Below are 23551 nucleotides of genomic sequence, written 5' to 3' on the forward strand. Positions count from 1 at the left end.
TTGTGGTGCATGGGCTTCTCATTGCGGTGGTTTCTCTTGTGGCGGAGCACGGGCTCTAGGCACGTGGGCTCAGTATTTGTGGCGCATGGACTTAGTTGCTCCGCGGCATGTGGGATCTTCCCGGACCAGGGCTCGCACCCATGTCCCCTGCATTGGCAGGCGGATTCTTAACTACTGTGCCACCAGGGAAGTCCCCAAATGGAGAAACCTAGCAGGCAAACTTCAGCGTCATCTATAATGTAACAAACTGACATTATGTGTCTCCAGCAGCAGTGCAATGGGAAGTATGCAGTATCACCTAGGCAATATTCTTGCTAAAAATGTTTAACCTGAATCTAATCATGAGGAAAGAATCAGACAAATCCAGATTTCACAGGACATATTATGGTCTGTGCTCTTCAAAGTATAAATGTCATAAGAGACACACACACAAATATGAGGACCTATTCTAAATTAAAGCAACTGAAATGACACGACAGTTAAATGTGATGTGTGAGCCTGGATTGAATCCTGGATCAGGAAAAAATATATATAATGTACATTACTGGGACAGTTGGTGAATTTGAATACAGACAGGGTATTAGATAATACGATCATAGTAATGTTAAATTTCTTGGTGTGTTAACAGTACTGTGGTTTTGTAAGGGAATATCTTAGTTCTTAGGAGACATATTTTTTTTTTTTTTTTTTTTTTTTTTTTTTTTTTTTTGTGCTGTACGCGGGCCTCTCACTGTTGTGGCCTCTCCCGTTGCGAAGCACAGGCTCCGGACGCGCAGGCTCAGCGGCCATGGCTCACGGGCCCAGCTGCTCCACAGCATGTGGGATCTTCCCAGACCGGGGCACGAACCCGTGTCCCCTGCATCGGCAGGCGGACTCTCAACCACTGCGCCACCAGGGAAGCCCAGGAGACATATTTAAGGGTCAAATGTCATGATCTCTGTAACTTACTTTCAAATAATTCAGTAAAATAAATATTAATAAATAAATGGATGTATACATATAAAGTAAATGTGGCAAAATGATAACAATCAGTGAACATATGTGAAGGGTAAGTGGGTATTCATTGTACTATTCTTTCAACTTCTCTGAAGTTTTCAAGCATTTCAAAATTTTTAAAATATAGATAAAATTGTTTGCTTTAGATATTTAGATTCAGCCCTTTCTCAAGACAAGTTTAGGGTCTTAAGATCTCTGGAATTCTCTGATTTATTTTAGGACTCCGTTATAATTCTTCAGAAAATTCTAAAGCACATGTTAATGAACACCACCTAGGATGTCAAAACATTTTGTTTAAATCGGTGGAAGAAAGACAAGTGGCAACAATTCTAGATTTTGAAGGAAACCAAAACCCAAAGAAAGGTGGCTTGTCTCCCTTTTCGGGTGTGGGGCTTGGTGGCACAACTTCCTCTCTTTCACCATTAGTCCTTCCCTTATAAAGAGCAAGTCACTCATGCGCCTGACATCCAGGAACCAGCCTTGGGTATTGGCTAAGCCTCTGTCCATGGACTGAAGAGAAAGCAAAATAAAACAAAATATGGTAAGGGAGATAACCTACAGAGCTACACCTGGAGCTCAGTTCTTCAGGGGCTGATCGTATTTTGTGTGAGACTAATCCTGCCATTTGAAGAGAAAGAGAGCAGGACTGCAGAATCCAGGCAAGGTGGGGATGGGCAGGAATGCTTCTCAAAACTGCCTTTTATGACACCTAGTTGTAGTCATTTATAAGCAGGGGGTTGGCAAAACATTTTTTAAAGATTCATAAAGCAAGTGATTTTAATTTGTCTTAATTTAAAAATTAATATAACATTTCATAGTATGTTTCAGAGGAGCAAACAGCATCTTGAAATGCAACAATAATAGGGAGTCACAATGCTGAGAAGGGTAAGCATCACTGGCATTAAGACACCATAGTGAAATCCTTCATTCATTCATTTATTCATTAAAAATACATTTATTATCTCTACTGAGTAGCCTGCAGCATGCTAGACATTGGGGAATAAACAAAAAGTGTAGTAGAGTTAAGTGTTTAACTGAAAAGGAAGACAGGTGTCATAAAACATCAGAGACCTTACACAGATGCTCATGGATGTAGCGCATGCAGCCGAGGACCACACCTGGGCTCTACTGACTCAAGGCTGATCCACCTTTATGTGCCATTTTCCCTCTCTGGGACGTACTTAGAGATGTGGGACCATGCTTAATCTGTTGTTCTGGTTTAAACTGCTCCACTGCTTTCTTTTCTAAAGATTAAGCTTTGAATGCAGCCTCAACACTCAAGGGAAACAGTGTTTATGAGCCCTCCCACAGAACCCTGGTGCTCAGTGGATTCCCTCTTATCAGACAACAATGCACATCACCACTCCAGATGAACTACCATGAAAAAAGGGTCGATGTATTCTGTGAAACTCTGTGCATGGGGAAGCTAAGAATGTCTGATGTCCTTGGGATAGTGACGATATTGTGGAGAGGCTAGGAAAAGAGCTGCAGTAGGTACAAAAATATCCCCTTGACTTTGGTCCCTTGTGGGCTACACACATTCCTACGTGTACCTTCTTATTTCCTTCTTACCAGAAGCACCTGCTATTCCTGTTTTCCTGGGAACTTGTGGCCTCCCTCTCGCCGTTTGAACAGCCTTGGTCCTGACCTGTGGGCATGTATGTGTGAGGTGTGTGGCCAGGGGGTATGAAAGTGCGGGGAGAGAGGACCTCTTTGTGAGTCAAAAAATAAAATGTTAAAACGTACTGAATCTGTGATCCTGCCTCATTTACCCTCCTGCTCTTATGAGAGAGGTTGCTGCTTTTCTGTCTTCCTGGCTGGGTTGAGAAAAGGTGGTTCTGAGAGAGCTCAAACCTTCTTTCCAACCTTGCACAAGCAGAGTAGACAGAGAGAGATTCTTGCAGAATGTAAGTGACTGTGACAGTACAGGGGCAGCACACAGAGGCACGTGTTCATTATGTGTGGCTGGAGAAATTATCTGTCTTCAGGGGGACATGTTTCACTGTGCATTAGCTTCTCGCTGCTTCCTTCTTCCCTATTTCTCTGCCCACTGTCTCTATCACTTGTCCTTCTGAGTCTCCCTTCCCACTCCCTGACCCACACCCCCATTCACAGTCCAGCTCTGCCCATCAATGTCTCCATCCATCTTCTCTGCCTCGACCCGTCTCCTTCTCCTCTTTGCTCAATCTCACTCTTGCTGTCCAGGAGTCGCTTTTCTGTCTCATTTGTCTCTTGTTTTCTCTAGCTCACTTTCTCGCATTCCATCTGTGTTTCCCTCTGTAATACCAGTTTTTTGGGGTACCCTGAAGCTAGCAATACACTTTTCTTGTTACATTAATGTCCATAAGCAGCACTTGGTTTATGGATTGATTAGTTTTTATTTAAATTCTGTGGAGGAAAGAGAAGGGAATTTTTATAAAGTGAGAGCAGAGAGAAAACATGAAATCAAGCAGAGAGACAACAGAAAGAAGGGGCGTCCTGAGAAGATGGGGGTGGGGCTGATATAGGGAGAGGCATCAGAAGGGGTTGAACCCACGGTGTCTAATTTCCTTTCTCATAAACTGGTTCAGATCTTCATGGCTGATGACAGCTAAGTCTGCATTATAAAGTGTGAAGAGCCAAGTTAGGCTTGGCACCTGACTCAGACGCAGAGCTTCAGGGAGAAATGAGTTGGGTTAAATAAACCCAAGAAGCTGACGGGGGTAGAATTTCTGCCTGACCCATTAACAACTGCGAATGCGACATTTTAGAAATGGTTTTTATTGAAGTGCTTCAGTGGGGCATAGCCCCGAGAAGCAAGAACTTGGCTCTGAGGCCAGGCCTGGGGTGCACTGCGGGGATGTGGAGAGTTGGCTGATGCAGGGGTGGGGGGCGGCCTGGGTCAGGCAGGAGGTGGCAACAGCTGCTCATCAGGGCAGTTGTGACTGCTGTGTTTGCTCTCTCGTCTTGCCCACTATAATTAAAGATTTCCCAATATGATTCTGGCTTCCTAAAGGGAAACTAGAATTTAAAAAACAAACAAGAAAAAATACCCCAAAATAGCAGAGATGCTTAGTTGCCATATACATGTTTTATTTTTTAAATAAATTTATTATTATTAAAAAAATTTTTTTTGGCTGCGTTGGGTCTTTGTTGCTGCACGCGGGCTTTCTCTAGTTGCAGCAAGCGGAAGCTATTCTTCATGGCGGTGCATGGGCTTCTCATTGCGGTGGCTTCTCTTGTTGTGGAGCACGGGCTCTAGGCACGCGGGCTTCAGTAGTTGTGGCGCACGGGCTCGGTAGTTGTGGCGCACGGGTTTAGTTACTCTGCGGCATGTGGGATATTGCCGGACCAGGGCTCTAACCCGTGTTTCCTGCATTGGCAGACGGATTCTTAACTACTGCGCCACGAGGGGAGTCCCTATACGTGTGTTTTAAATCATAAAGCTGTTAATCCTGTCTTGAGGTCACTGCTGCTGGTCAGTTTCAAAGCATCTAATCTACTGCTAGAGCCCTGGCAGGAGGGGCTCTTAACAAAACAATCAAAACTAACAGAAAATGAAAAACCGAATTGTATTCACCAAATTAGATACGCTCATGTGAATTCATCACTGACCCAACCATCCTCCTTCTTCTGAGACTAGGGAAATGCTCCCCCAGTTTCCCTCCACCTTTTTTCACCTTACTCCCTTTCCATCCCCACTCTTGCCTCACTCCCCTGAGAGTCCACACAGAACCTGTGGACCATAACAAATCAGTTGTTTTATTTCCCCTCAAAGGATGTAACTTTCCATTCCCCAAATGGCTTTGACAGTTTTCTCATTTGCTAGCTGAGGAGGATATCAAGAGACATTGACCTTCTGGTTTTGCCGGAAGAGGGAACACTCAGTAACTATTATGCTTCAGTCCCTGATTTAACTGTGACCTTCCTCCCTCCTCCTCATGTCCTCGCCTACTTTTTCACCTTCCCTCATGAACATTCTACTCACCCCACAGGGCACCGCTGCTCCCTGCAGCCCTCCCTTGCCTGGTTTGGAGATGCTATAAGGCACATCTGTCTTCAACCCCACAGCATTCCCTGCCAGCAAGAGGAAGCATGGGGCCTCTAGGAGTGTTTTGTTCCCTGTTTAATCAGGTTAGTCCCATCACCTACCCTGAGAAGTCAGATTTTGGTGTTACTGAGCTATCTGTGGAAGGAGAAATTGTCAGACATCACTTAAAAAGCCCTGGCCCTTGGATGCCTGGGAATTGCAGACAGAAATTAATCTTCTGGCTATTTAAGGCAATTTCTTTTCCATCGTCCTTTGTCAAGAGGACTGCACTGGGAAATTAATCTGATGGGAGTCCCTGAACTGGTACACTCCACTCAACAGCATCTCTCCAGTGCTATGCAGCATCCATCATCCCCGCACAAGCAGAGACACACATCACTGCAAAGCCAACTCCCCACCAGTCCCAGCAGCAAGAAACTGCAATTGCAGAGTAAGCATCACTGGGCCTGGAGACTTGCAGTTTTCCTCTATCTCTGCTCTACTTTCTTTCCAGAAAACCTACCACAGATTGATCTCTTCCATTAAGCGAGTCTTTCTTTTATCCAAAATGCAGGAAGGCAGAGAAGCAGGGATATGCCAGAAAACAGGACTCTAGGATATGCGTTTTTTGTCTGAACATAAGGACTCAGCCAGTGCAGAACAGGTGTTTACACTGAACAGCTAGACCACTGCAAAGTCAGGTGTCAGATAGCAACAAGGCAAGGGCAGCATTGCTTCATGACTATCTCTTCTCTCCAGACTGAATTTTCTTTCAAGGGAAAAGAGCCCAGGAAGTCTCATGCTCTCTGGGGGTCAATGTAAAAGAATTCCAATCTTCAACTCTCTTTTCTTCCTGAAGGTTATTTCCCAGGGCAGTTATTTTCAAATTGTGTTCCTTGGGGTTCCAAGAAGTTCCAGGGAGTATGCGTGGGGTGGGGGGGGCGATGTGGGAAGTGGCTGGAGGGGGAAGCTCAATGGTTGAGGCGCTGGGCCCTTCAACTCTACTTCAATCTGATTTGATTTCTTTCAGGGGCTTGGATTTCTCCTAAGAGTTCATTTTTTAAAAAGAGTCCCAGGTTTCCCTGGTGGCGCAGTGGTTGAGAATCTGCCTGCCAGTGCAGGGGACACAGGTTCAAGCCCTGGTCTGGGAAGATCCTACATTCCGTGGAGCAAATAGGCCCGTGTGCCACAACTACTGAGCCTGCGCTCTAGAGCCTGCGAGCCACAACTACTGAGCCTGCGCACCACAACTACTGAGGCTGCGCGTCTGGAGCCTGTGCCCTGCAACAAGAGAGGCCGCGACAGTGAAAGGCCCGCGCACCGCGATGAAGAGTGGCCCCTGCTTGCCACAACTAGAGAAAGCCCTCGCACAGAAACGAAGACCCACCCAACACAGCCAAAAATAAATAAATAAAGAGTTCTAATTTTGTATAAGGTCTGCAAACCACTGTCCTAACTGAGAGGAAGATGACTGTGTCTCTGCCTCTTGCAGTTAAGCATCTGCCGATGGCTGCGCAGAAGGGAGCTGTAGTGTGGCTCCTGCCTGCTTTGACTGTAGAGCAGGTCTAGGTCCACGCTGGCAGCTCCTCGGCTCCAGGGGCTCTGGAGGCACCTTTCAGCAAAATGAATCTCCTTAGGCACCAGAGTCATTTGTTTTCCAAACTCCCTTCTCTGGTCTAATTCCCAATTTCCCTGCATTTGACAAATGCAATTAACAAGCCTCCATCAGTTCCTGGCCGACAGTCCTCATCAGTCAATACGGACTGCAGGAGGCTGAAGGGGGAGGGAAGGTGCAAGAAGGGAAGGTTGCTGCAGTATGGGGGAGAAGAGGCTTTACCCCTCTATTTCTGTGGATAACCCTTCCCAGCCCCTTGGCCTCAAAAGACGACACTGCATTGTCACCCTCACCAACCACTTTCTTCCTTCTTGCCAACTAATACAAAGCAGTGTTTATGCCCTCCTCTCCCATTTCTTAAAAGTTTCTCCCATCAACCTCCTCTATCTCCCCTACGTCCTATGTCTTCTCTTTAACAGAAGGCCTTGCCATCTGCTGCCACCACAGCTTGGGAAGCCCCTCAGCGCTGGGTGTGATAAATCAGCCATCTCTGCTCTCAGCAGGGCCTCTTCCCCACCCACACGTTCCAGTGAAAATTTTGTGCCGCTTCCTGCCCAGGAGACTGTAAGTCCACCATCATCTCCCTGTCTCCCACACTGGCACACACTGGAGGGCCAGAAGGACAGGGATCACCAGGCTGGTGGTCACTACTGCTTTCACACACACCTCTTTGTCCTCTCTTTTCCCAGTCAAAGCCTTCCCTTCCCAACTGGCTTACCCTCTTCACCTTTCTGCTCTGCATGTAGCATCAGCCTCCCCTCCCCCACCACAGGAGGAGAGCTTTTTTTCCTCCGCAGCTCGGCCTGGTACAGCCCTGTGCATCTTTCCACCTCATCAACTTTTCATCTCCTTGCAGACAGGATCAGGAAGTCTCTCCCTCCTCCCTCCCTCTCCTTCTCCTTTGTTATTAGCTTCATGAGTGGGGACGTTAATGTATTCACTAGACAATGTCTTCACACTGCTGTTTCCTGTAATTACAGTCACTTCCCTCCCACTGTCCCGGCTGATTTGACTGTAAAGTGCTTGGAGGAGGGACAGTGTGGAGAAAAGACACAACACAGGCTGAGATCGAGTAGTGTAATGTTAACATCCAAGAAAGTAAAACAAATAATTACCTCTGCAGTAGCTCATTAACAATGGGTAACACATGGAGGTCAACGCACCAGAGATTTTAAAAAAATGATCGATACAATCAGGGACCCCTCCACTAGAGGATGGGGAGCTGTACCCATATTACCAACAACAGTCACCCCAAGCAAGGCAAGCAGCTACATCTGCCCTCCTTCAGGGGGTAGATCCACTATACTTGTCATGTAGATCAGCTACATTGTCACTGGAGACTCGGATCCAGCCATCCTCCCGGACATGGTAGAGGTTGACGGAACCTCCTGAGTAGGCATCTCTGTAGGTGGCTTGGTAAATGGCTCGACGGGCCAGATCATAGGCCTCTTCCACCTCCAGGTGATAGGAGTAACCCCTATCCATGACCCCATAAGCATACACACAGCCAGAACCTACAGAGAAGGTGGCCCCCGAGATCCGGTTTCCTTCACTGTCCACGTAGTAGAGGCCTGGAAAGAGAGATGAGGTTAGTAAGAAAAAAATGATCACCCCTTTTGACATCTGATTCATCCTCCAAGGCAACAGTTCTCCATTCCTGTTGAAACCCAGGGGAGACCAACAGAAATACAAGAAAATAGCACTTCTATAAAATTACTTTAAAAAAAAAGGTGAAGAAATCAAATTAAATTTTAAGACTTCAGGATTCTACACATACCATCCCATCTTACCTCACATTACAGTAACTGCCTTGTCTGTCTTCTCTGTACAACCAAAAAGCAAGTATAATTCAAATGACTTAGGTTTCAAGCACAGAACTTCAGGCACTGTGAGAGGTAATATTTAAGACAATCCTGGGATTTCCCTGGTGGTCCAGTGGTTAAGACTCTGCACTTCCAATGCAGGGGGTGCAGGTTCGATCCCTGGTTGGTGAACTAGGATCCCACAGGCTGTGCAGCCAAAAAATGAAGGAAAAAAACCCAAAAAGACAATCCTAACCCTCAGAGTTTAGACCATCTGGAGCGCAAGGCATACATCACACAGTAAGAGAATAAAGCCTATAATTTTAAATCATATTGTAAAGACCTGCACTGTCCAGTATGGTAGCCACTAGCCACACGTGACTACTGAGCATTTGAAATGAAGCTAGTACCACATGCTAGCTAGTACCACGTCATAATAATATTTTGGATCTACTGGGTTAAATAGAATATATTATTAAAATTAATTTTCCTTTTTATTTTTAAAAATGTGGCTACTATAACATTTAAAATTACATGTATGGCTCACACTATATTTCTATTGGACAGTGCTGGTACAGTGGGAGGCCAGGTCAACCGCCTATTTTTTAAAACTTTTAAAATTAATTTCTTTTTTTTGGGTTGCACTGAGTGGCTTGTGGGATCTTAGTTCCCCAAACCCGGGCCTTCAGCAGTGAAAGCGCACAGTCCTAACCACCAGACTGCCAGGGAATTCCCTCAACCACCATTTTTATAAAGTTTTATTGGAACATAGCCACAGCCATTTGTGTATATATATATATATATATATATATATATATATATATATATAAGCAGTCTATGACTGCTTTTTTGCTAAAACAATGGAGCTATGTAGTTGAGACAAAGATCATATAGCCTGCAAGCCTAGAATATTTACTTATATTTGGCCCTTTATGAAAAAGTTAGCCAACCTCTGGTATAGACAAAAGTTTAGACAAAGATGTAGTAAAATTTTGATCATTTCCATCTGCCCGCTGGGCCTCTCCAGCTGGATGCCTTTGTCACCAAATTCATATTTAAATTTCCTGTCCTCAAATACTTTTAGTGGTTCTCCATTACCTACCAAACTCATCTGTCTTCTGCCCCACCAATCCTTCTGTATTTTCAAATTCTGTCAATGCATCACTAATCTTTTTCCTATTTCAGTTGTTCTCAACACTCACTATGCATCAGAATCATCTAAGGAAGTTTTTTGTTTTTTTTTTTTGCCACAGCAAGCGGCTTGCAGGATCTTAGTTTCTGGATCAGGGATCAAACCCAGGCCCCGGCTGTGAAAGTGCTAAGTCCTAGCCACTGGATCACCAGGGAATTCCCAGGAAGTTTTTTAAAAAGATGCCTAGGACTTACCCCAGGTATTCTTTTTCAATTGGTCTGGGTGCGGGACAAGCACAGATCTAGATTCTTAAGTTCTTCAGGTGATTATGATACAAGCCAGGTTGAAAAGCACTGCCCTTATCAGTTTTCAGGTTCCGATGGTTCTAACATGGAGCCCCTCGTCAAGTCCCATTGCCACTACCTTGCCTAGTCAGCACACCATCTGGTTCCAATTGTTTCACAATTAAACTAGACCTTAGTTCCAATTAAATTAGATGTCCAGTTACTTCCCCCAAAATCTCATGCTTCTTCCGTCTTCTCTTGTTCATTCTGTTTCCTTTCTCTCATTTTCACATCCAGGAAAATGAGTCCTCCTCAATTCCTCCCATCAGAAGCAACCCCCCCCACCCCCCAAATTCCTTCAGCATTTTATTGGTTCTCTTTAAAGTGGCATTCATCTCATTCAGCCTTGCATTAAGTAATCTGTGACCCTTTCTCAGTCAGCTTGAGGCCAGGGGCTGACTCATCCTGAATGGGACATCTTGTCAGGAAGTCTTCTTGAGATGGTACAATTTAGGTTATGCTATGACTTCCTGGGTTTTCCTTGCTAGCCAGTTTCTGTACTCTCTTACACTGTTTTCCACCACCTGGGACCAATCCAATAGCTAAGGGTTCAAAACAACATTTCTGAAATGCTACCCTAGACCACACAAGATGTATGGAACTGTTCTTTCACACTTTTCAAAGAGAAAAGTGTTTCAATTTCCAAAGTAACAAACTGAGCTCCTCTATCACATGCACTTTTAAATCTCTGCTCATTCATCCTCTATTTTTTTTTTTTTTTTGGTACGCGGGCCTCTCACTGTTGTGGCCTCTCCCATTGCGGAACACAGGCTCCAGACGCACAGGCTCAACGGCCATGGCTCACGGGCCCAGCCAATCCACGGCATGTGGGATCTTCCCGGACTGGGTCATGAACCCGTGTCCCCTGCATCGGCAGGTGGACTCTCAACCACTGTGCCACCAGGGAAGCCCATTTCATTCTCTATTGAGTAATGAACTAATATTCTCCAAAGCAAATGAAAAAGTGGTGAGTATCCTACAGTTGTTCAAAAGAGGAAAACTAGGCATTTAGAAAGCAGGTAAATGAGGGAATTCCCTGGTGGTCCAGTGGTTAGGACTCAGTGCTCACATTGGTCAGGAATCCCTGACAGTTCAATTCCTAGTCAGGGATTCCCGCAAGCCGTGCAGTCCAAAAAAAAAAAAAAAAAAAGCGGGGGGAGGGAAGTAAATGAATGAAGCAAAACCAATAGGAGGAAAGAGTAACTATTTTTAAGCACCAAAGGGGAAAATTAAACAGAAAGTGACTAGCTGTATCCCAGCTTGACTAAAGGGACATTCAAAATTGGCTGAAAAAGAACTGATATCAGATACAAGACTGAATTTCCTGGCAAGGTTTTTATATACCAGAAAGAAAAACAGGCTAAGGAATTTCTTTTCAGAGATGACAACAGGACCTAGGTGATTATATCAAGCAACAAAAGGAGATGAGCCCCAAAGGGCACCCCCCTCTTCTAGGCCAAAGACTCTCTTCAGGAAAAAAGGGAAGAGAAATGACTAACTTTTGAGTAGGTACTTAGTTTCACTGTCCACTCTGGTAGACACAGTGACATGTGGCTGTTGAGCACCTGAAATGGGGCTAATGACACATGCCGAAATGATAATATTTTAGTTATTTTGGATTAAGAGAACTGTTAAAATTAATTTCACCCATTTCTTTTCACTTTTTAAATACATCCATTAGAAAATGTAAAACTACATGTGCGGCTCACATTGTATTTCTATCAGATGGCACTGACTAGAGTTTTTATGTCTACTAGCCGATTTAATTCTTAAATACAACTCTTTGCAGGTCTTATCATTTTACAGGAGAGGCCAGAAGGAAACACATTATGTGTCAGACACTACATGCTTGACATGTGTTACCTCATGGAACCTATGTAACAGATGACGAAACAGTCTGAGAAAATAAGCAACCTGCCCAAGGTCACATGGGTGGTCAATGACACAGCTGATCTACTTCCCTGCCCCTTCCTACACTACAGCCCTTCCTTGAACAAACAGACGAAAGGACTGAGAACTAACCAACACATCCCCAGCACTGACATAAGCTCTTCCATTCATCTGTTCATCCAACCCGTCCTCTCTGTAGTGCCAGCCCACCCAAGAATCACATGGTTGCAGCTTAACTCACCAGGGCCTCTCTTATCCCAGCCACAGATCATGGTGCCCATGGAGAGCCCCATGCCTTTATACTGATACACCATGTTGGCAAGCAGCTTGGAGGCAGCTGCTACGGAGATGCGTTCCTTGTTTCGAAGCTCATAGATTCGACACTGCCGAGCCAACAGCCGCTCCCAAAAGCTGCAATCCGCTGCACCCCCAGCCATGGTACCCAGCAGGTAGGGGTTGATCTCTATCACCTTCTTTACTGTCTGGGAGGCAATGTAGGCGCCTGCTGTGGCCCGGGAGTCTGCTGCAACAATGACTCCATGGCGAAACTGTTAAGATCAGAGGAAACACAAAACAGGCCACATGAGACCACAAAAACATCATCTTTGACATTTCTTTATGCATCAGTGCAAACCCAGAACATCTCTGTCTCTGCCGTTTTATACTTCACAACATACCTTCCCTCATATTAATGTCACTAGAGCTTCACATCAATCCCTTGACATGGGATTACCTTCAGTATTACCTTCACTTGATGGCTGAGGAATGAGATCGAATGACTTACCCTAGATCATACAGCCAGTTATTGCAAAGCTGGACCAAGAATCCCAATTGTCTGGCTCCTGATACAGTGCTTCCTCCCACCAACCTTCCTCCTCAAGCCATAACGTTTCGGTAACGCTGGCCTAACGGGCTACTCAGTTTCTAAAACCTTTGGTGGTTACAACAGCCTTCCCTCTACCAGTGTTCACTGCTGCCGCGGCCTTTCCTGGACAGGAGCACCCTGGGGTCGCCTAGGTATTAACCCGAGCAGCCTCGGGCTCCTTCTCCCACTTACCACACTCCCCGCCCTTCCAGCCCCATCGCCCCCCACTCCGGCCAGAGCGAGAACCGAGGCCTCTCGGGGCAGTGAGACAGCAAAACCGCCGGGGTTGCGGTGAGAGGCCCGAGCCTCCGTCTGGGTTTCGTGGCCGCGACCACCGCGGGTTCCGGACCAGCTGGGAGGTCGGGAAGGGCGCGGGCGCGCGGAACTCAGCCCGGCGCGACGGCCGGGTCCGCACCTTGAAGGCCAGAGTGGTGGTTCCATGAAGCATTTCGATTCTCGGCTCCTCTGGGACACCCCAGCTGGGCGCGACCAGGCTCAGCCCATCGCTGGGACTCCCTGGACCCAGGTCCAGCAGATCCGCACGACCCCCGAGCCCGAAAAACCCACGCCGGTTCACGGGTAGCGGCCTCTCCAACACGCTGGCCAGCGCCATGTCTAGTAAGGGCAAAGGGAACTGCCTGCCAGAACGCCTAGCAAAGAGCGGCCGGGCAACGCCTCGTCGTCACAGCTTCACTCCCTATTAAATCTATCACAGGGAGCAACCATTTTAACTCCTGGCAACCACGCCTCCAAACACAAGAACCAGACGCGAGGAGGAAAAAATAAATGGCTTCACTCTTCTTAAATTACAAAGGGATGTGGCTGCCATCTTGACTTTGGTCACGTAAACAACACGGGATTAGATTAACCTCAAATTCATAGGAAGCAATCTCAAACCTCCAGGTTGAGGGAGGGACGTGGGGCCGGCCATCTTTCAGAAGGGCGTGACTGGATGAAAACCTGTTCTAAACCGGTAGCGGTAAATCAGCCCCGCCCCGCCCCGCCTGGTGTCCAAGCAACAATTACATCACTACTGCTTCAGCAGTCTGTTAACGCGACTGAAGTTGCCATTTTGTGTAAGGGCACTCTCTAATACTGGGTAAAATAATGATCTACGCTGAGGCCATTTTCCTATGAAGTTAGTAAAACCACAGTAGTTTGTGCTAAAAAGCGCAACAAAATAAGAGCGCTATACAGCTTCTTGTTTGATAACATCAATCGCCACGCTACCCACGTTCTCTAACAGTAACTAATTTTTAAGATTCAGCATTGTCTTTACTCCCACCCTCAGGTGGAAATTCTACTGAGTAATAAATTGACCAAAAGGCAGATAGGAAAATAAAGAAGGAAAAGCAAAGGGTCCAGTTAATCCACAGACTGGGTTCGCAATTCAGCGCCTGAATAACTGAGTCAATAGTAATTTACCATTTCAGAGCCCGGAGGAGAGTTGAGGCTCCATAAAGATGTACACACACACACACACACACACACACACACACACACACACACACACACACACGGCTTCCCTGGTGGCTCCATAAAGATGTACACACACACACACACACACACAGCTTCCCTGGTGGCTCCATAAAGATGTACACACACGTACACACACGCACACACACACACACACACACACACACGCACACACACACACACGGCTTCCCTGGTGGCGCAGTGGTTGAGAGTCTGCCTGCCGATGCAGGGGACACGGGTTCGTGCCCTGGTCCGGGAAGATCCCACATGCCGCGGAGCGGCTGGGTCCGTGAGCCATGGCCGCTGAGCCTGCGCGTCCGGAGCCTTTGCTCCACAACGGGAGAGGCCACAACAGTGAGAGGCCCGCCTACCGAAAAAGAAAAAAAAAAAATGTACAAAGAGGGCTTCCCTGGTGGCGCAGTGGTTGAGAGTCCGCCTGCCGATGTAAGGGACACGGGTTTGTGCCCCGGTCCGGGAAGATCCCACATGCCGCGGAGCGGCTGGGCCCGTGAGCCGTGGCCGCTGAGCCTGTGCGTCCGGGGCCTGTGCTCCGCAACGGGAGAGGCCACAGCAGTGAGAGGCCCGCTCTTATTCAGGAATGTGCTGTATTTCATTGTTTCTTCCTCTCTTCACCCACCTTCATTTTTCAACCCTTTTGGGAACCATAACAAGCAAGGAAGTGGGCAAGTGTATGAAATGTTGCCTCCTGCTTTATGGTTCTATGAAGTCAGCATCTGCCCTTCCTTGTTGGATTCCAGGAGCAATATCCATCAATATCCAAATTCCTGGGCTTCCCTGGTGGCGCAGTAGTTGAGAATCCGCCTGTCAATGCAGGGGACACGAGTTCGATCCCTGGTGCGGGAAGATCCCACATGCTGTGGAGCAACTGAGCACATGCACCACAACTACTGAGGCTGTGCTCTAGAGCCCGTGAGCCACAACTACTGAGCCCGTGTGCCACAACTACTGAAGCACGCGCCTAGAGCCTGTGCTCCGCAACAAGAGAAGCCACCGCGATAAGAAGCCCGCGCACCACAATGAAGAGTAGCCCCCACTCACCGCAACTAGAGAAAGCCCGTGTGCAGCAATGAACACCCAACACAACCAAAAATAAATAAATTTATTTAAAAAAATATATATATCTAAATTCCTCTTTCCTCTGATGCCCAACTCAGCCCCTCCTCCTCCCAACAGACTCTGAGAGTGTTGTATTTTTAATGCTGAAATTTAGCAGCTCTTTCCAAACCCAACCATCAGAATGTTAATGAAGCAGAAGATCTTTCTGTGGGTCTCACACTTGGATGGTGTGGAAAATGCAGAGTGCCTCTGTTTACTGAGCATGTATTATTTTGCAGTCACTCCTGCAATGCAACTAATCCTCCTGACTTCTCTCAGTGGTTCTTTCACTCTGCCACTAATGCTGTCTGCCTCTCTTAAGGCACTTTCACATTTTACCTGGTTATAAATATACATTTTTCTCCCACTGGATTGTGAGCTTTTAAAGACAGGCATTTCTCAAGAATTCCCTGGCAGTCCAGTGGTTAGGGCTCCACACTTTCAGCGCCAGGGGCCCATGTTCAATCCCTGGTCAGGGAACTAAGATCCCACAAGCTGCATGGCATGGCCAAAAAACCCCCAACAACTGTAAAGACAGGCATTTCTCTACTGTTTATCTCTGTGCCCGCTGTTTGCTTAATACAAGTTTGCAAAATGAACACATGAAAGAATGACAATAATGCTCTTCCAGTCACAGAGGCTTGAAGCCCTGGCTCATCTTGACAACTCCCCTTCCTTTACTCCACGTCCACTAGGTTGCCAAGTCCTGTTCATTCTCCCTCTACAGTGCTTCTCACATTCTTTTTCATTGCAACTGATACCGCCTTTGGCTTCTTATCTCCTCACTCCTGAATTACTGAAATATTCTCCTGATTTTTCTGGGTACAAACTATGTCTCTAATTTATTCTGCGCAGCACCAGATTGATTTTCCTGAAACATCGTCTTGATCTTATCATTTGCCTGCTTAAAAATGGTCTGTAAGGTTCAGCTCCTCAGCATGCATTCAAAGCCTTCCATAATCTGTTCCCAATTTACCTTACATTAGTTCTCTGCTCCAAGGTCCCACTCAGGGAGACCTCAAAGAGGAGAGGTACAAGTGATCAGTGCTGCTGTTGGTGGGAATGTAAATTGGTGAAGTCACTATGGAGAATAGTATGGAGGTTCCTCAAAAAAAAAATAAAAAATAGAACTACCATATGACCTAGTAATCCCATGTCTGGGTATTTATCCAAAGGAAATGAAATCACTATCCCATAGAGATAGCTGCACCCCAATGTTCATTGCAGCATTATTCACAATTGCCAAGACATGGAAACAATATCCATCATCAATGGATGAATGCATAAAGTGTTATATATGTGGTGGAACATTATTCAGCCATAAAAAAGAAGGAAATCCTGCCATCTGTGACAACTTGGATGAAACTTGAGGGCATTTTGCTAAGTGCAAGAAGTCAGATGGAGAAAAACAAATACTGTATGATCTTACTTATATGTAGAGTCAAACAAAGCCGAACTTCTAGAAACAGATAGTAGATTGGTGGTTGCCAGAGGCTCAGGGTTGGAGAAAATGAGATGTTGGTCAAAAGTGTACAAACTTCCAGTCATAAGAGGAATAAGTTCTGGGAATCTAATGTACAAGCACGGCAACTATAGTTAACAATACTCTTGTATACTTGAAAGTTGCCAAGAGAGTAGATCTTAAATGTTCTTATCATAACAACAACAAAAATGGTAACCAAGTAAGGTGAAGGATTTAACTTACCTTATGGTGTAAACATTTTGCAATACACAGACACACACACAGAGGTATTAGATCATCATATTGTACACCTTAAACTTACGCAATGCTATATGTCCACTGTATCTCAATAAAGCAGGGGTTGGGGGAAGAAAACAATGATAAGTGCTGTAGTTCAGAGGTGAGAGAGTTTGGTATAGATTGGGGTGAGGTTGGGGGTCCAGGAAGCCTTTGCCAAGGAGGTCTGGATCATTTCCTTAAATATCACTTAGATCCCCTTTCTTCTCAAACTCACAGCCTCTCCTCTTTCAGCCCGGATCTGGGAAGTATTTTCAGAATAGGTGGTACTTAAGCCAGACTTGGAAAGATAGGATTCAAAAAGATGAAGGGGAGGTGGGAGATGTGTTAGGAATTGCGTGAAAAGAGGTTGTGGTGGATGGATTAGGATTGGACCACAGTGGGCTTTAAATGCCAGCCTGGGGTGGACTTGATCTTGTAACCCTTCAAGGTTTCTCACTAGAGGAGACATGGGATTTGAGTGATACCTTAGGAAATCATGTCAGTGTGGAGGATAAGGTTAGAGGGGGAGACTGGTGGGTGGCCAGTTACTGGGCCACTCACCTGCGCAGATCTGACTTAATAATGGCCTGACTTGGAGACGTGGCGATCCAGCCATATATAGTCTGACTTAGTTTTTAGAAAGAGGAGACGTTCTTATCTCTTCAGTAAGATTCCCATGTGGTCCTACACCAAGGAAGAAAGAAGGACTAGTTGGACCTTTGTGTGACTTCCTGGTTTCTCCAGTCTTCCCCTGACATGTTACACTTGCCCTTAGTACTGAGACTCCAGGAAACTATGATGCCACAGCCTCAGCATCATGATGTCTGGAGGGTCCGGGCTCTTGCCTTTGCATGTACATCTGTTTCTTTGAATAAACCCCTTCCCATAGCACCTCTCTGAGCTGTAATGCTTAGTAAAACATACTGCATATGGAAGTAGCTGTAGCTTGTCACTCTGCCCCCATCTACTTTATGTTTCTGAAGGGCCAGCTGTCAGGGTCCACCCTTGGTTGGTCTAAGACTTAGACTCGGCATTATGGCATCAGAGTCCGTTGTTTCTCCTGCTTTGGAACCACAAACCAGTCTCTTGCCATTGAGAACTATTGGGCAGAAGGGGGACCAATAGATCCTTTCAGCTACATCCTCAGAACTTTAACACCAGCCAGAGAAGCTATACTGCCAGAGAACTGTCAGAAGTGCCACGTTTGTATGCAGATGGAAGTTCATGTTCACCCCCAAAGCAGAGGAGAAAAAGATCTCCAGGTTCTAGTTCCCCTTCACCTGGCCCCTCAGTACTCTGCGTTTCTGAAGGTATCTGAGCACCCCATACCAGGCTCTCTTGCTCTTATCTCTTTTGTCCTTACCCCAGTCCATTTCTCTTTCCTCACCTTGACCATGAGGTGAACCTGTGAGCTCAGCATCATAGCTCCCTGACCCCACACCCCGGAAGAGAGAACCCAGCATTAGGGACTCCTGCCACGGTGGGTCCATGGCAATCTATTCTGTTTTGTTTTGTTTTGTTGGCCAAACCGCGCAGCTTGTGGGATCCCAGCTCCCCGACCAGGGATCGAACCCGGGCCACGACAGTGAAAGCCCGGCATCCCAACCACTAGGCCACCGGGGAACGCCCATGGCAATCTCTTCTGACTGTGCCATTGCACTGACTTGTCTCCACCTTTCCCTAGGCTGGCAGCCCTTTCAGGGCAGGGGCAGGGCCTTATTTATCTTTGCGTGCCCAGTGCCCCCCACAGGAAATCCCAGAGGAACCCAACTCTGCTCCTTCCACTGGTACCCCCTTTCCTTTTCAGTTACCCAGCCACCACCCAACTCCAGGTGCTTGGAGGATGACAGACAGGAGACTCCTTGGATGACGCTTGGGTGTGTCATGGGCAGCGTCTCCCCAGCGCTGGAGACTCTACTGGCCTCGTTGTGTCTCCCCTCAGCAGTCCTCTGAGGGAGAGGGCCAGTCCCAAAGCCTGGTTTGGGGTTAGGGAGAAAGGAAGCCACAGATCACACGCCTTCCCAGCTGGTTCTGGCTGCAGCCCAGCTCCTCCTTGCTCTCTCTCTTCCTCCGCCTGACCCAGCTCACAAATCCCTGCCTTGTTCCTTCCAACCTTCGCTGGACCCCAGGGATGGCTCTGCAGGATGTGTGCAAGTGGCAGGCCCCCGACACCCAAGAAGCCTCACCTCACCTGCCTCGGGCTGGTGGCTGGGCTGTGCCCCAGGGCTGGGACCCTCAAACCTTCCTGCAGATCCATGGCCCCAGGCTGGCCCATGGTACCACCACCCTGGCTTTCCGCTTCCGTCATGGAGTCATCGCTGCGGCTGACACGCGGTCCTCCTGTGGCGACTACGTGGCCTGTCCAGCCTCACGCAAGGTCATCCCTGTGCATCAGCACCTCCTGGGCACCACCTCTGGCACCTCGGCTGACTGTGTCACATGGTACCGGGTGCTACGGCGGGAGCTGCGGCTGCGGGCACTGAGGGAGGGTCAGCTGCCCAGTGTGGCCGGCGCCGCCAGACTCTTATCAGTCATGATGTCGCGCTATCGGGGGCTGGATCTGTGCGTGGCCACTGCCCTGTGCGGCTGGGACCGTTCCGGCCCTGCCCTCTTCTACGTCTACAGCGACGGCACCTGCCTGCAGGGGGACATCTTCTCGGTGGGCTCTGGATCTCCCTATGCCTATGGTGTGCTAGATGGCGGCTACCACTATGACATGAGCACCCAGGAAGCCTATGCCCTGGCCCGCCGTGCTGTGGCCCATGCCACCCACCGTGATGCCTACTCGGGGGGCTCCGTGGACCTCTTCCACGTGCGGGAGAGTGGGTGGGAATATGTGTCCCGCAACGACGCCTGGGTGCTGTACTCGGAACTGCGGAAGCTCCCAGGGCCGGGGCCAGAGCAGGAACGGGAGGAGGAGGCCACCCCGGACAGAGCCGGTGAAGGCAGAGAACCGTCTGTGGCGCCAGCCCCGGGGGACTCGAGGATGCCCGCAGAGGCGCCGTGAGCAGCAGCAGGACCTGGGGGGCCCGGCACAGGGAGTGGGTGGCAGATGGGGCCGCAGTGGGGGCAGACTCACGGCGTCTGACTCCTGCTCTTGTGGGTTGCCGGCTTCATTTGTTGCAAGTCTCCATCCCTTTCTCCTCCTGGAGCCACTGACAGCTCTCTCCGACATGTTCCTGTTGGCGCCCAATAGATTGATCCAGCCTCCTTCTCAGCACCGAGTCCTGTTTCAGCAAGTACTCATTGCGCACCGGCTGCACGCCAGATGCTGTGCTAGGTGCTAGACCCTCTTTTCTTGCCATCCTCCTTTCTGCTTTTTCCCCTCCTATCCCCGGTCTCTCTTCCTCTCGTTTTAGTCCTTAGCTCAGCTTCAGAGTCTTTGCCACTTTCTCACCTTGGTGAGTGGAGATGGCTGGAGGAGAATGAGGTGGGGATAGTAGCCCAGAGGGCCCAGGCTGGAAGGGACAGGGACAGTGCAGCATGCACACCTGGGGGGGGTGATGGGCTTCCCACATCTGTTTTTCTTCTCTGCCCCCCTCCCCGACGTGACCCTAATGACTATGATGCAGACTCCTTTACTGAATGCAGTTTTCATGATAACTCTTTGAGGTAAAAGTGATCCTCACTTGACAGAAGAGGAAACAGGTTCAAAGGGTTATGTGAGTTGCCCAAGGTCACACAGTCAGTGCAGAGGTGATGCTGGGATGCAGGCCTTCCGCTCCAGGGCTGTGCTTCTTCAGCTCAGTTTCTCTCCCAGGGCCTCTTCCTGCCAGGCGTCTGGGGAGTGACGTGGGGAAGAGAGCAGCTGGGTCGTGCCCCTGCCTGGTGGCCAGGGAAGGAGGAACCCAGAGGAGCCCGAGGGCCTGGAGGGCTGAGCCCAGGAAGCAACCTCCACTGAGCCCCCTCTACCCCCGCTTGTCAGGGCCCGAGCCATCGCCCCAGGCACCTCCCCCCTCCCTTGCACTCTGGCTTCCAGGCATGTCATGGCTGTTGCCCGACTTCTCCTCCCGCTGTCCCTTTGCCTTCTCTCCAGCCTCTCTTTCCAGTAGCTCCCTCTGGGCATGAAGAAAAGAGAGAAGTGGCTGTGCTAGTGGGAACTGCTGGGTTAGCACATCCTTTCCCACCCCTCCTGTCCCCTTGTCGCTCCCTTGTGAGCCCTGACTTGGCGATACAGGCTGACAGCTCCAGGAGGGATGCCTCCCCGCCCTCCCCCACCCCCAGGCTAAGTGAGGGAGGAAAGCACGGTCAGCCTAGGAGGTGGCACCTGGAGGTTCCTGAACCTTCTCTCTCTATCCCACTCCTACAGCTTCCGGTCCCAAGATGGACAGTACCTTTCCTCCCTCCTGGACACCCCCTCCTCCCAGCCTCCAGCCCAGTCGTGAGCCCCAAGCCTGCACCTCAGGCTAAGAATTCCTCCAGGCAGGAGCTGGCCAGACAGAGGAGCCCCAGCAGGCTCTGGCTTTCAGGGGATGATGGGAGAGGAGGGAAGAAAGCTGAGGGAGTCCCAGAAGGGAAAGCAGTAGGGGAGTGGGGGGAAATGGCCAGGGGGAGGGGGCCGCAGAAAGGTGCCCAGTACAGGAGGACTAGGCTTCGAGCCCGGGTCTGGGAATCTGGCTGGTGGCCTCCATAGCAATTCTTCATCCCTCTCCCACTCCTCAGCCTCAGGGGAGGAGGTGCAGGACACTGGGAATGATCACTAGAGGTCAGGGAGCCCTAGGCCAGCTTGGTCCTGGAGGAACCCAGGAGGAAGGGCAGCTTTTGCCCAGGGTTCAAGGGTTTGATTGACCCAGACATAAGGGGTGGGGCACCTCCACATGCAGAGGTGAGTGTGCGTCTGTGACCTGTTGTATGTGAGTGATCCAGGATAGGCGATGCACGTGCAGTTCCTATGTGCAGAGACAGGAAACAGGCTGGAAGTTATCAGGGAGAAAGACGGGTCTTATCACTTCTTTTGGGGAAAAGAGGTCCAGAGTTGGGTAGGGCAGGGCTCACCCCACTGGGGCGATACTTCTGCATCCTCCCACCCCTGCCCTGAAGCCCCAGGGGTGAGAAAAGGCAGGGAGGGAGGGGCGGGCTAGCTTGCGGTCGCCCCTTGAGCCCAGCCCAAGGCTCCCTGGGAACGACATGCGGCTCACCCCCCAGGAACACTCTGTGCCCCTCCTCTTCCCATTCATCAGGGAAGGAGGATTAAACCCAGATAGGGAGGGCATAACGGGGTGGGGGGAGCCCCACTCTTCTTGCGTCTCCTCCCATCACCTCTCCCCTCCTCTCTCTCCTCTTCCTTCCATGGTTCTGCCCTTCTTCACTCCCTTTGACAGATTCTGTGTTTCCAATGGTGAGGTATTTAAGACCAGAGATAAGCCTGAGGGTCTAGCTGAAAAGCCTGTTTCCCTACATTGTTGTTTTCCTTGAAGCTTAATGAGTTGGGGAAGGCCTCAGGAGGGTGTTAAGGAGGGCTGGGAGAGCAGGCGAAGGCCTGCATCCCACTTCAATGCAACCCTCCCCACCCAGGGGCGGCCCACGAGTCAGTCCCTCCTTCTCTCCACTTACTCCTGGAGGCTTGATGCAGACATCAGGGGAGACCCAAGGGGTGGATCTAGCTCTGAACAGGAAGACTTGTTCTTCTGGCCCCTGCTTGGAGTGCCACCTCCTAATCGTCTCCCTCAGGGGCAGACAGTCTGCTCTCACACAGGCCTTCAGGCAGGCAGGGGCCAGTTTCCAGCCGTCAGCAGAGTCAATGACAATGCCAGCATCGGAGCAGGGTCCTTGTCCTCCCACCGCCTGGTTGCCCTAACCAAACGGCGTGGAAGGTACAAGAAGGCGTCTTCCCATTAGAGCAGCCATCCCTGATTATCAGCACTCCGCACTTGGAGGGGAAGGTCACAAGGACCTATCCTGACCCATCTACTTGAGTCCCCAGGAGCCCTGCCTGGAGTTACGAGGCGTGGGTGCTAATTCTGGTTGCCGGGTAGACCCCTTCTCTGCTTAGGGAGTGCACGGTGAGAGATGCTGGCCACCCGCTGGGCTCCCACCCCAGTTGACTTCGATTCAGCCCTTCGAACAGCCCGCCTCCCTGGTCCCTCTCCCTCCTCTTTGTGCCCACAGAGTAAGACCAGAGACTGGGAAGAATGAAAGGTGGGGCAGCGGGCCCCAGATCCACTGTGACGGTGCCACCTCGCCCTGGCCCACCCTTTCTCCAACTGGGACCACAGGCCCCAGGAGGCACTGGCTTGCCCCCCTCTGCTGTTCCCCACTCATAATTATTCCTAGTCTAGAGCTCCTCTTCCTCTCTTCTTAGTCTTTTATAGCTCCCCCTTTTCTCCACTTTCTCCTTCCCACTTTTCCCTCTGGCCAATCTCCACATCTTAATTTCCTTGGACAGTTTGAGACCAACAGAGAACCCAGAGGTCGTGGGGGTAGAGGTACATGTCATTATCTCCTTCGTCCCTGAATGGTGTCAAACCCAAAGCCTCCTCTATTAAAGGGACTTGAAGCGACTGGCCCCCAAAGGAGAAAGGAGAAGGAGTTGAGGGGGTGGGCTTAGGCCTCTCCTCCAGCCCTT

General features: G+C 49.1%; 2 protein-coding genes across 2 annotated transcripts; one reads left to right on the forward strand and one right to left on the reverse strand.

Annotated features, from left to right (window-relative positions):
- Nucleotides 1-7683: 7683 nt before the first annotated feature.
- PSMB5 (proteasome 20S subunit beta 5) lies at nucleotides 7684-13266 on the reverse strand (the record flags this gene model as incomplete). The annotated part of the gene is made up of 3 exons (XM_079728609.1): nucleotides 7684-8191; nucleotides 12030-12336; nucleotides 13069-13266. The coding sequence occupies 3 exons, from the start codon at nucleotides 13264-13266 to the stop codon at nucleotides 7905-7907; spliced, it is 792 nt and encodes a 263-aa protein (XP_079584735.1). The 3' UTR covers nucleotides 7684-7904.
- A 5851-nt stretch (nucleotides 13267-19117) lies between these two features.
- Nucleotides 19118-19993, forward strand: PSMB11 (proteasome subunit beta 11; the record flags this gene model as incomplete). Its single annotated transcript, XM_079728607.1, has 1 exon — nucleotides 19118-19993. One exon carries the CDS (start codon nucleotides 19118-19120, stop codon nucleotides 19991-19993), a length of 876 nt encoding a protein of 291 aa, XP_079584733.1.
- Between the last annotated feature and the right edge of the window lie 3558 nt (nucleotides 19994-23551).

This window comes from Hyperoodon ampullatus (genome assembly GCF_949752795.1).
Source record: "Hyperoodon ampullatus genome assembly, contig: scaffold_695, whole genome shotgun sequence".
NCBI classification, from domain to species: Eukaryota; Metazoa; Chordata; class Mammalia; order Artiodactyla; family Ziphiidae; genus Hyperoodon; species Hyperoodon ampullatus.